The sequence below is a fragment of the Limanda limanda genome, chromosome 8, assembly GCF_963576545.1.
Source record: "Limanda limanda chromosome 8, fLimLim1.1, whole genome shotgun sequence".
NCBI lineage: Eukaryota > Metazoa > Chordata > Actinopteri > Pleuronectiformes > Pleuronectidae > Limanda > Limanda limanda.
In genome coordinates, this window is record NC_083643.1 from 14,937,467 (window position 1) to 14,949,596 (window position 12,130).

Below are 12,130 nucleotides of genomic sequence, written 5' to 3' on the forward strand. Positions count from 1 at the left end.
ATTAAATAAAAAAATTAAATTAAATAAAAAAATTAAATTAAATTAAATAAATTAAAAAAAAAAAAAAATTGCACGCGCACATCCTGCGCAGAAGCCCATTGCGCAGGCATTGCGAGCGCAGGTTTAAAAAAAAAAATGTTATTCATTTTTTAATTAAATTTTTCTTTTGTTATATTTAATTAATTTAAATGTACATAGTGTAATATATTTTGCAATTAATAGGTGATTGAAATCCTGCCAATTTTACTTAACCAATATACTCTCACTTGTTTAATGTATGAGGGACAGGAAGGTAATACTCAGATTACATGTCCCAGCCATAGACTGTATGGTCCCAGCACTAGATACCAGCAAAGCGCTCCTACTTCCGTTTTGACTTTATTCAACATACTTTTTTATTTTTATTTATTCATTTGCTTTTTTTATTTGGCTGCATAAATCACTTATAAAACCCAGAGAGTGCCTAGAATACAAAATGCACACAGACCATTGTGTGAAGTTGGTGAAATACTGAGTACAGATCAGTGTGTGCGGAGAGTGCGTTGGTGGCGCTGTTGTGTCGCGGAGAGTTGGGACATGGAGTGTGTTTGAGTGTGTGTGTTTGTGTTGTGGAGACATGTTTGAGTAAGACAACCTGCACAACTTCCCAACACGTACAGCTTTCGAACCCCCGGCGCTGAAGATGGGACAGTGCGGCATCACCTCCTCGAAGACGGTGCTGGTGTTTCTTAACCTGATTTTCTGGGTGAGTCAGCGAGTTTCTCACTGTTTTCAACGTGCGTCACAGCTGTTAGCTACATTAAGCTAAGCTAGGTGCCCTGTCAGTTGCTAGCCTAGCTGAGGCTAGCTCTGTTTGAAGGGAAGAGTGATACAAGTTTGAGAGTGCCGTCATTCAGAGAAGACATGTCGGCTCAAGTTGTTCTTCGCTAACAGCTGCGGTCAGTGAGGACACTGTCATGTCCGAGTCCAGGGGAAGGGACGTCTTCTCTGACACCTCCGCTATGAGGAGCAGGTCGGAGTCAATGCACCAAACAACAGAGATACACCACACGAAGCAGCTACACAGCGATGTTAAGCTAACTCCACGTCAACACATGATGTCAACACATGCATCATTTCATTTTCCAGGAGGCGGAGGAGAAAAAGCAAATAGACAGTCTTTCCCAGAGCAGGATCACACTGCAGCTACTGAGTCATTTGCACAAGACTGAACAACACATTCATTTTGAATTAACACACAGCTACAAAGTGTATAACAGAGGTGTTTCAAGGTGCTCATTCTACATTTAGATTTTTTTTTTCAAAATGGAAAACGTAGTTCAATGTGAAAACAAGATCAAGTTACCTGTGAGGATAACAACTAAAGTCTTTGAGCCATGACAGCAATAGATATGAGTGAGTAACTCAAATAACTCCTGTGCAACTATGTAAATATATTCCTTAAACAAACAGGAACAATGTAGAAGGGATTTAGAGTTTCTCTTGATTTAATTCAAACGTGTTGTAAAGCATATAGGAGAGCTGAAAACAAAGAGTAACTAATGAGCAGCTAAGTGTATCGTGTGTATTATTATCACAGACTGTATTTATCATTATTACATTACAGTACATTTCATTTAGCTGACGCTTTTATCCAAAGCCACTTACAATAGGTGCATTCAACCCCGAGGGTACAAACCAAGAACAACAAGAATCAAGAAAGTACAATTTCTTCAAAAATAAAGCAAAACTACAAAATGCTATAAGTAAGTGCCATTTAAGTTGTTAGTTTCAAAAATTGTTAGTATTTTTTTTTTATTCAAGGTATAGTCGGAAGAGGTGTGTTTTTAGTTTGCGGCGGAAGGTGTGTAAACTTTCTGATGTCCGGATGTTGATGGGGAGCTCATTCCACCATTTAGGAGCCATCATCTATCTATCATATATGATGCACATACTTAACATACTGTTGGGTATTTAGTTATCTAATATAATGTTATATAATATATGGAGCAAAATGACCTGGAGTTTCGAAAACTCTTATCTGCAAAGTAACGATATCTGTCAAATTAAGATTGAGGTTTCTGTCCCCATCAGGCCGCTGCTGGCGTCCTGTGCTACGTTGGAGCCTACGTCTTCCTCACGTACGATGACTACGATCATTTCTTCGAGGATGTGTACACCTTCGTCCCAGCCGTGGTCATCATTGCAGTTGGAGCCCTCCTCTTCATTATAGGACTCATCGGGTGCTGCGCGACAGTGAGAGAGAGCTACTGTGGACTCACAACGGTCAGTAAACCAGTTTTGAAACCAGTTTTCAATTGGCAGAGGGAAGTAGTGTCCACACTTTAAGGAGGAACTCTCGAGTGATTAATCGAAGATCAACTTTGAAGGCAAAGTGTTACTTGAGGAGGAACTAGAACAAAGTATAAACTTTTTTAACTTGACTTGCCATAAGCACTCTGTTGTTTGTTGGACTACGTATGAAGAAGGTTATTTGTGCATGCCAAAGTGGCAGTGCATGTTTGTGTTGTCTGTGTAAATATCTATGTGAAGCTCTAAATCTTAATATTCATCCCACAGTTTGTGGTTATTCTCCTGCTGGTTTTCATGACGGAAGTGGCAGTGGTGGTTCTAGGATACATTTACAGGGCCAAGGTAAGGAAGACAAACACATGTCAGGACAGGATTGTTCTGATGATACTCACCCGGAAGAGATACTTGACCTTATTTATTCCGCTTGTGTTTGCCATCACGTTCAGATATCACGAGGACATGTTCACAAATGTGTTTTGCCTCACCCCTCTTGACAGGTTGAAAGTGAAGTCAGTAGCACTATCAAGGAAGTGTATGACGAGTACAATGGCACCAATAGCAATGCTCAGAGCCGTGCCATCGACTATGTGCAGAGACAGGTGAGGACAGACATCTCGTCTCCATTTTCACCACCAATATGAAGGTGTTTTACCTGTGTGGCTTGTAGAATTGATGGTTAAAATCGTTGTCACTTGAACAGCTCCAGTGCTGTGGGATCCATAATTACTCTGACTGGCAGTATACACACTGGTATGAAGAATCCAAAAACAACAGCGTACCCATCAGTTGCTGTAGAGCCAACAGTGGAAGCTGCACGGGGTCCCTAACTCATCCTGAAGATCTCTACCAAGAAGTAAAGTTATTTTTAAATTAGTCAAGTTTTCAGACTAAAGACTACTTCCTTTTTTAAGCTGAATATCTTCATTCGTTCTTATGTTTGAACATATTCTGTGTGTCTAGGGCTGTGAGGCTCTGGTTGTGAAAAAGCTCAAGGAGATCATGATGTATATCATCTGGACCGCAGTGACATTTGCTGCCATCCAGGTATTTTAACTTTCCCTTTGTTACCTCAGGGTTTCCACTCTGTGCATTTTGCAGCGCCCCATTGTTGTACAACTCCAGTGAAGCGTTTCAAAGCTTTAACACTAATCAGACATATTGTCTCTTTCTCCTAGATGCTCGGGATGCTGTGCACATGTGTGGTGCTATGCCGCAGGAGCAGAGATCCTGCTTACGAGCTTCTAATCACTGGGGGCACCTACGCATAAGGGAGAACACATTCAATACCATAACACACTCTGAGAATTGACATGTCTTCATTGAGAGCATGAAAAAAATCCCCACACTAACAGCACCTAAGTTACTCACTATACCTTGCCTGTTTTTTGATCGATAAAAAAAAGAAGAAGCATTTGACCAAAGTCTGTAACGGTCGATGAAATGCAGAAAGCCATCTTTGTTTCTGACGATGGCATCAGGGCGTTAATCATCATTTCTACCAAACTTTAAACTCTCATCTACGGAGTAAGATATGAACAGGGTCATTTCTTCATATGTTAGTTTGCACTATGTGTATGGCTTTGAAATATTTTGTACTTAAACTTATGTACTTGAATGAAAGAAGAGTGCATAATTTCACCCTGTACCTCCACTACTACTACTATTACTACTGCTTCTACTACGCCTCTTACACTATTACTATTACGTTCAGTTCTAGTTATGACTTCTAGTTTGACCAGCAGTATTCTATCACTCCACTAGGTCAGTGGTGAAGCAATAAATGTCACTGGTGTGGGATTGACTGATCTTTCTTTCAAGAATCAAACCTTGTAATCACTTTTATTTTGTGGGATATTTAAAGTAGTCATAGTGGAGACTAAATAGATTTTGTCCTGTTTAGCTGTTTTGTTCGTCTCTGTTCCAACAATCTATTGGAGATAGTTTTAGAATTTGATTTGCTGATTATATAGGACCCGAGAATGTAAATAAAATGTGAGGTGAAAGTTTGAAATGAAATGTAGTGAAATGTTTTGTGGCTTCATGATTTCCCAACTTTACAAAAATATAGTTGTTTTTAAGCATTAAGACAGAAACCCCTGTTCATTGGCTGGTTCCAGTTTGGATGGGGTTCACATACAGATGGTTTGGTTTGGGTCTGTCTTTAGGTCTGCAGACAAGGCTCATGTTTACCATGGGCTAAACATGTATCAAACATAAGTGTTTATATAATTGGATCACAAGACCTTATTATATCTGCTTGCAGAGCATTTTGTGACCTTGATGGTAAAAGGACTCGAGTTACTTGCAGTAATCAGACGCCTTTGAACCGAAGGGAGACGTGTGCTCAACCACGCGACCCCAGAGTAGTGCTCGGGTGCATCTCAGCTTCTTAGGATTGTTGTGTTGTGGTTTGGTCTGATCTGAATAGTCCGCCACAATAAATGGACCATAAGAGCAATACAAATAGTAAGTAATGTGAGGTCTTCACATGCAAAATGCTTTTCTTAATAAATGACAATGTTGATGTTTGCTAAAATAATTAAAAACTGAGAATTTGTCAGACATCAAATGAATACAAATTTAATCTCTTGCACAAACAGATATTATTTTTAGTACTCTGAAACAAAAAAATATTATATACAAGCTACAAGTTCAGCCCAAAATGAAGGGCTTAAAGTTTGAACAATTCAATTGACCATATTATGACATAACGCAGTGACAACATTCAACATATCAGTGTCAACCAGCTGACTGGGTTTTGGCATCATGTTAAGTTATATGAATTTGTGCCAAAATAAATAACTCACCCTTCCACAAACGTATGTACAGTATAACATTTTGAATGATTATGATTAAATAGGTTTGTGCTAATTGCTGTCAGACCATCCTAAACTATCAGGTGGCTTTTAAGGGCTTTTACAAGACATTTTTAGCTGATAAAGTGTAGTTGTTATTAAGTCCATCATGTGATTGTCGGGTGAACTCATTCTTTAGCGAGGTACGAGCCAGGAACCAATCCGGCAAGGCCGTTTCTTTGCACCATCCACCATCCGTCCTGACCTTCTTCCATTACAACCACAACGTCCCCAATAGAGACAGAGAGCTCGTCTTCCCCCTGAACAGAGAAACAATGACTCAAGAGATGAACAAGAGTTGGAACTTCTGTATTTGTCTCATGTAGAGAGTTTGACATCAAAGTGAAGAAGCTGACCTGTGCTATATATTCATATATGACCTTGAACTCGTCACTGCACAGTTGAGACTGAAAACCAGGAATAGAAGCATATACTCCGTCGGATGTCTCTGCTGTGGAGACGTAACAGGATTATTGCGAGAAACAAGCAACAGTTCAGCTATTGTGTGAAGCCACTTAATTCTTTTTATTTGCAAATGTGTTACTTAACCAGTGACTTAGCTGACAACTGATAACTTGGATACCATATTAATTTTATAAAAATTGATTCACTTCCTTAACATAGCAACTTAGGGCATTTATTAACATTTCATTATCTTTTCGAGGGGATAATGCACACATCTTAATTTTCTGCTGGTGACTGACAAACAGACTACTCTCCTTTTCCTGTTGTATTTCTACTGGAAGAACTAGAACATTTTTCAATTTAATTCAAAAAGTTCCCAAAACAAGCAGCACTGGTGACTGTGGAGAGAATAATAAACTCCATTTTAACTGGAAGAAACCTCTGGCAGAACCAGACTCATTATTGATCCCCTTCTGCCTCAACAGGTTGGGGTGAGTAGAGAAAATTGGGGAGGAGAGGTGAGTTGGGTGAGGAAGAGGGGAGACAGAGAGAGAGGATAGGTGAGTTGGGTGAGGAAGATGGGAGAGAGAGAGGAGAGGGGAGGTGGGATTGAGAGTTTTCATCTCTTCATGTCAGGTTGGTGCTTGTCTGTTGTGGCTTTTAGTTTGATAGTTGTGACAAAAATATATTTCACCTCACACTAGTTACAAACTCCTGTTGTGTTTTAATGTTCGCACCAACATATCTATAGACAGTGTGTGTATAAATGTCGTTTAACAGCATTTCCTCTTAAATTTTTCAGTTGCCCGTTGTTGGTGTTGAGAATAATGACCACAGTATGTAACTCCCAGTTGCTTCACACTCTGTGTTGAAAGGATGAATTGACTTTGACACTCTAAAATGTCATCATGAAGGAAATTATAGTGTTATAACTTTGTGTACTTTACCAATAGGTGGTTCAACCGGATCATTGATGCTCAGTTTGGAGCCTGTTGAACAATTTCCCTGCAAAAGACTCGAAAACCTACAAATAACATTAAAAGGACGCACAAATAAATACTTGTAGGAGAAAAAAATATATCATGCAGTAAATACTGTCATCGTCTGCATTATAGTTCATTGCTTGGGATTGTGTCACCTTTTCATGACTCCAACAAATCCAGCACTGCCGTTTCTATCAGTCGCACCGTCTCCATCGTAGTAATCCTGGTATTCAATTGGAGCTGGGAGGAACAAAACTGTCTTCAATGCAAAATGCAACATCTGTTTCTAGCTGTGAGATAATATTAAAATTTCCAACTTAGAATATATTCAAATCCCAACCAGGAAGTCTGTGAGAGCGTGCCTTACCCGGGGGTGTTGTGCCAGTGCTATTCATCTCCACAAAGCAGTGGTTGTCTGCCATGATGTCACACTTTTCCAGTGTGCTTCTCACCTCCTCGTAACACTGGAGGAGCAGTTTGAATGGGATATAATGAGATTGATTTGAAGGACTTGATGATGGCGTGTCTCATACAGATGTGTAACAACAGCTCCACCCACCTCGTCGTCTTTCACACTCTGCAGTGACAAATGGTTGCAGTGCACCCACAAAGCGTTCCTCATAATGCTGAGGCGGTCCTCTTCCTGCTGCTGAAATATCTGTAAAACATTAGTGGGATCGGAAAGAAAAAAAGGATATCATCAAGAACGCATTGAAGTGCAGTACATTCACTCTATTGATGGCAATATTACACTATACAGTACTGTGTGAACACTTCTGAAATATAGTAATGAGCATGGTATCTCGCACAACTAATTTCTCTGTTGTCTGTCCACTTAAACCCTCATAGCTGTCATTGAAACATGCATCATAGCTTTTAGATATAAATTTAGGAAGTACTCAATACATCTCTTTCAGCTGTATTTTGGCTGCTTTAATCTGTGTGTGTGGGTTCCAGGTACTACTTGTGTAGTGGGAACCTAATTCCATTTTCAAAGCCACATTATGTGGGCGTGTCTTCCTGATGAGGACAAAAAAGCAAGTCCCAATGAAGTTAATCATTAAATTGGGTTAGGTTTAAAACTTTCTTTTAGTTAGATTAAGTTTAGGTTTGTAAGTTTAGGGTAAGGGTCAGTCTTCAGGAAACGCCTGTGTGTGTACATACTTATATCTTTGAGTACAATTGAGCATAGAGCTTACTGAGTGAGGACATTTTGGAAATATGAGGTGATTTTTTCCTGTCCTCACTGTTGTTTGCTTTAAGGGTTAGGTTTATGATTAGTTTTTGGTTATGGTTTGGCATTTGGTTGTGGTTGTTGTGGTCAGGTTAAGGTCAGGTTATGCCAATAAGTGCCGCCCAACACGATAGAAGGAGTGTGTGTGTGTCCTGTCTTGCAAGCTACAACGTACATCAACCTTTAATTGCTTAGTAATGTTGAATGGCTGCCTCAGTATTGTTGCGGTTGTCACATGCAGGAAGGAAACTCAGTTGCCCAGAAACTTCTTTGGTAGATGTGTGACTCACACCATGTTCTGATCATAGGAAGTATTACACATCCTCACTGACAAAACAGCACTTGGTTATTACCACTTTTGATTTAAGTCTGTACATTTTAAGATGTGGTAAGCTGTAGTGTATATTCCCCAGTTGATAAATACTACAAGAGGAGAAAAGCAGCTTCTGTACTTTACCTCACATGTGTTGATGTGTGTTGACTCCCATTCTTGACGGATCTTGTCAAGCTGATCAATGTTTGACAAGTATTGTTTCCCTGAGGACAAATAGAAAACAATTGTATAAAAAAGAAGGTACATTTAACATTTAATATTATTTTTACTTATGTCAAAACCACAGTTTATCGGTTAATAATCTGTATCTATCCCCATGAAATGTAAATTAATGGGACCGTTCTTAAAAAACTAATAATTGCAGTGTACTACAAAGCAAAACTAGGTATATGTTTTTGGTGACGTAGTAGATCTCATTATTTTGTCCTTACCAGCTTCCTCAGCAGTTTCTCTGCAGTGTTTAGATTTATTGTTCATCTGAAAAAGAAGGAAAATTACAAAATAAAACAATAAATTCCAATGCTATTTTAGTTTTAGTTCATTTAGTTAAATAATCTATTTATATTCCATTGAATAAAAAAACAACAACAATTTAAATGATTAAATTAATGTCAAAATTAAATGAACTTTCCATCTCTTAAAGTGTTGTGGAGTAACTGGACCAACTGCCAGTGTGGCTTCAGAATCTATTGCCAAACAATACGTATGTTCTTCTTAATGTTTTTAAAGTGTGTAAAATACAACTATATCTGAAATTAGCATTTGCAAAAAAATAGTATTGATAATGAAGTGCTTTCAAATGTTAGGGACATTGAAAATAGCACAAACAGTTGTACAGTCAACAATATAGGTACTACATTTTCTCATTTCTCTCATGAACATAAAAACTATTCTTCACTATGGTAAAACCATTTCAATCATTGAAAAAAATGCAATAGGGCGATAAGGGGACATTGAGATGTGAAACTAAACATATTTTAAGAGCTTCTTAATACATTATTAGATATACACTCGGATGTTCGGCCATCACTGTGTATAATGATGTATGAGCAGAGTTTGACTCTAAAAGGCTGTTTTCACATTTGTCTTCATAAAAGTGAGTTTTTTCTCTGCTGCTTGAACCTACGAGCAAGATGTGGGAACGTAAAGCTCACAAACTCACATACATGTTCTTAGACTGTGAGGGTTTCAAGTTAGGGAAATAAGTAGGTTATTTAGTTCACACAAATCATTACTCAATGCAGATTTGACTGAAAATCTGTCCATATGTCTTCAAACATGTCGGGAGTTACAAAAGAGTGTTTGACAACTGGAGGATGACACATACAGGAACCACAGCACAGATTTACCTTCTCTATCTGTTTGGGAGTAGTGGTGGGAGCGTTGCCCATCTTCTGGGCCGTCAGCTCGGCCTCGTCAGCCTCCCTGCAGCGCTGCTCGTAGCACTTCTTGGACTGGGAGGGAAGCAGAATAGAAACCACATGAAACTATAACAGCCATTCTCTGTTCATCCGCACTGCTATGAACCCTGGGGAGGGGGGGTTTAGGAGGGGCTTGGGTTGGCAGGAAAACAAACTGCATCAACCACCAGCTCACTTCCGTCTTCTGAGTAGAGAAGCATGACACCGGGGTCCTTAATATTCACTCTTATCTTGCAAAACCATCTTCCGCTCACACGTCAACAGGGCAATGCTTCTCTACTTTCGCTTTGCAGAGCAAGGACAAGCTGCATTTCATCTACTTGTCTTCCACATAGAAGAAAGAGTTGCCAATTATTCAGTTATTTTTATCAAATCACTTTAATTCAAACTTCCAACACAAAATATAAGTCTACAAATATAACTTTATAAAAGGCATTTAATGGCTGAAAAAATTCTTGTGCATCATGCTAATTAGAATTGACCTTACTTCTATTGTTTTCTTGTAGAGGGCGACTTTCGTTTTCTGGATCTTCTCCATCATGACTTCAAACTTAAGGATCATGTAAAAAAAACAGAGGTCATCATCAGAAAAAACCTAACACTCTTTTTTTAGATTTCCTCTGTATGCAAATGAGAAAAAGAAGACAATCTGTCATTTATTTTATGCTTACCTTTTTCCTCTGTTCTTTCTGTCGCTCTCTGAACTGCTCCATCCTCTTCACTTCGTCCTTCAGGTGGCCAGAGAGCTGAATGTGCAAGTTTCCTATATTCTCAATTTCTGAAGAATTTGCAAAACAGACAAGTAAAAAAAACCTCAGAAGTGAGAATATGGTATGCCTTGTATGGAATGCCTTAAGACAAGGATACAGGACACATAACCTTTGCTTACGTTTTTTCATTTCATCGAAAGATATTTTCAGAGTGCTGTGAAAACAAAAGGGAACACAGGATGTGCTAAAATGTCACGCATTGAGATGTCACGCATTGAGATGTAGAAGAGGAAGAATACTGATGAGTGCATTGATGTTCAAACCCCACACTCACCAGATCTCATTTAAACCTCCAGCCTTGCGGGCGATGGTGACCAGTTCTTTGCCATATTTCTCCTCTGCCGTTGCCCTGCACAACCACAACACAGCTGTACCACGTCACCGACACCACTCTCTGCTTTCATGTGCAATTTACCCAAAGTGTTTGAGCCCACCTCATTTTCAAGAGCTCCTCCATGTCTTTGCATGTCCGTCGGCCATCATTGAGCCTCTGAATTATAGTCTCATACCCCAAATTGCTGATGAAGTCCACTCCCTGCAGTATCACAGATATCAGACAACAATTTCAGAGATAAGGGACAGTGTTCATAGGGACTCTTGCACAATATTCAATTTTGGAGCAAAAGTCAAAAATCTATCTGCTAAAAGCAAAATGTTTCACGTCCACTGGGAAGAAAGTTTTGATGCTGCCTTATTGTTCAATGTTTTTAAATCAGACCCACACGATCACCTATGAGCATTAGCTGCAAAGGACGATAAGACGAGATGAATATCAACAACTACCCAGATGACTGAGGCAATTTTTTTCCATGTAGGGGTATTGTGGTATCTAATCTTCAATGGAAATTGTTGCAGGGTGTTTTCCGAGTGGAAAAATAGATCTAACTCAATTTTGGAAATAAAATTACTGATACTGATATTTCTCTAATACAAGTGATTGACATTTGGCACAGGGTAACTGATAGCAGGATGTTAATAAAGAGGGAAAAGGAAGCACACAGTGTCACGCAGTAAACTGAAGCTTCAGTAGAGCTCAACTAATCCTTTTTCAGAAACCAGTTCCTGATGCTTTGTTAATGGTTACAGTGTTAAATTTGACCTGTGTCGGTAAAAGTTGACAATTTGAGTTTTGGTGTATTGCACTGTCACACACACTTTTAATAGGTGCTATATGCACAACAGTACATCAAACACACAATAAAGGGACAAGTTACCCTGTGCTGTATTTATCTGGAAACCTACAGTGATGATAAAGATCAAACGTTTACCCCAACAACATTAGCTGTAATAAGTTACTTTGGCCTAAATACACTATTAAAAAAAGTTGCACTGAGAGAGAAATCTTTCGCTTGAGTGGCAGACCTGTTTTTTAAAATGTAGAACGTGTGCAAAGATAAAAAGCAGTGTTTTCGCTCATATCAGTGAATAAGAAGATATTTATTAATTTATTTATTCAGTGAATATCCTAGCCAGACCAAATAAAATGTATAGATACAGTAGAATGAAAAGGTAAAGAACTTTATACTTTAAAGAATGCTCGCAAACGCACCTTAGTCAAAACTCATGATCGACTAAAAACACAACTCAAAGTGTACATATTCGTAGAATCACACTAACTCACCCAGAAGGCTTCTTTAAATTTTAAAGTCATCTTGGCCGTGGAGTAAAAACAGTCCCTGCTGCAGAATCCACTCAGCTTTTAGTCACTCTACTAAACCCAGCAGGGGAACACGCTGCTGCTGCTGCTGCGGCTCGGTGCAAGTGAAGCAGATCGTGACACATTCAGGAAACCAGCCTTAAAACAGCAACACACTCTCACTAACTCATTTGATTTTA

At 39.0% G+C, this 12,130-nt stretch overlaps 2 protein-coding genes across 2 annotated transcripts; one reads left to right on the plus strand and one right to left on the minus strand.

Moving 5' to 3' along the window:
* The first annotated feature begins 550 nt into the window (after positions 1-550).
* Positions 551-4,308, plus strand: tspan3a (tetraspanin 3a). The gene is made up of 7 exons (XM_061076535.1): positions 551-745; positions 2,074-2,265; positions 2,560-2,634; positions 2,790-2,891; positions 2,993-3,145; positions 3,253-3,336; positions 3,468-4,308. The coding sequence occupies exons 1-7, from the start codon at positions 683-685 to the stop codon at positions 3,558-3,560; spliced, it is 762 nt and encodes a 253-aa protein (XP_060932518.1). The 5' UTR covers positions 551-682; the 3' UTR covers positions 3,561-4,308.
* A 577-nt stretch (positions 4,309-4,885) lies between these two features.
* On the minus strand, positions 4,886-12,065 carry pstpip1a (proline-serine-threonine phosphatase interacting protein 1a). The gene is made up of 15 exons (XM_061076536.1): positions 11,916-12,065; positions 10,729-10,829; positions 10,569-10,643; positions 10,414-10,448; positions 10,196-10,302; positions 10,012-10,074; positions 9,453-9,557; positions 8,535-8,580; positions 8,227-8,306; positions 7,095-7,193; positions 6,903-6,999; positions 6,691-6,775; positions 6,500-6,576; positions 5,504-5,598; positions 4,886-5,407 (listed from the first exon to the last, which is right to left on the minus strand). The coding sequence occupies exons 1-15, from the start codon at positions 11,943-11,945 to the stop codon at positions 5,276-5,278; spliced, it is 1,227 nt and encodes a 408-aa protein (XP_060932519.1). The 5' UTR covers positions 11,946-12,065; the 3' UTR covers positions 4,886-5,275.
* Between the last annotated feature and the right edge of the window lie 65 nt (positions 12,066-12,130).

Excerpts from the sequence above, each read along its gene's own strand:
- tspan3a (XM_061076535.1), top strand. The coding sequence starts at position 683 with ATGGGACAGTGCGGCATCACCTCCTCGAAGACGGTGCTGGTGTTTCTT. Across the intron at positions 3,146-3,252 it reads CTGAAGATCTCTACCAAGAA|GGCTGTGAGGCTCTGGTTGT; the intron begins GTAAAGTTATTT and ends CTGTGTGTCTAG. Across the intron at positions 3,337-3,467 it reads TGACATTTGCTGCCATCCAG|ATGCTCGGGATGCTGTGCAC; the intron begins GTATTTTAACTT and ends TCTTTCTCCTAG.
- pstpip1a (XM_061076536.1), bottom strand. The coding sequence starts at position 11,945 with ATGACTTTAAAATTTAAAGAAGCCTTCTGG. Across the intron at positions 8,581-9,452 it reads CTCCCAAACAGATAGAGAAG|ATGAACAATAAATCTAAACA; the intron begins GTAAATCTGTGC and ends CTTCTTTTTCAG. Across the intron at positions 5,408-5,503 it reads TATATGAATATATAGCACAG|GGGGAAGACGAGCTCTCTGT; the intron begins GTCAGCTTCTTC and ends TTCTCTGTTCAG.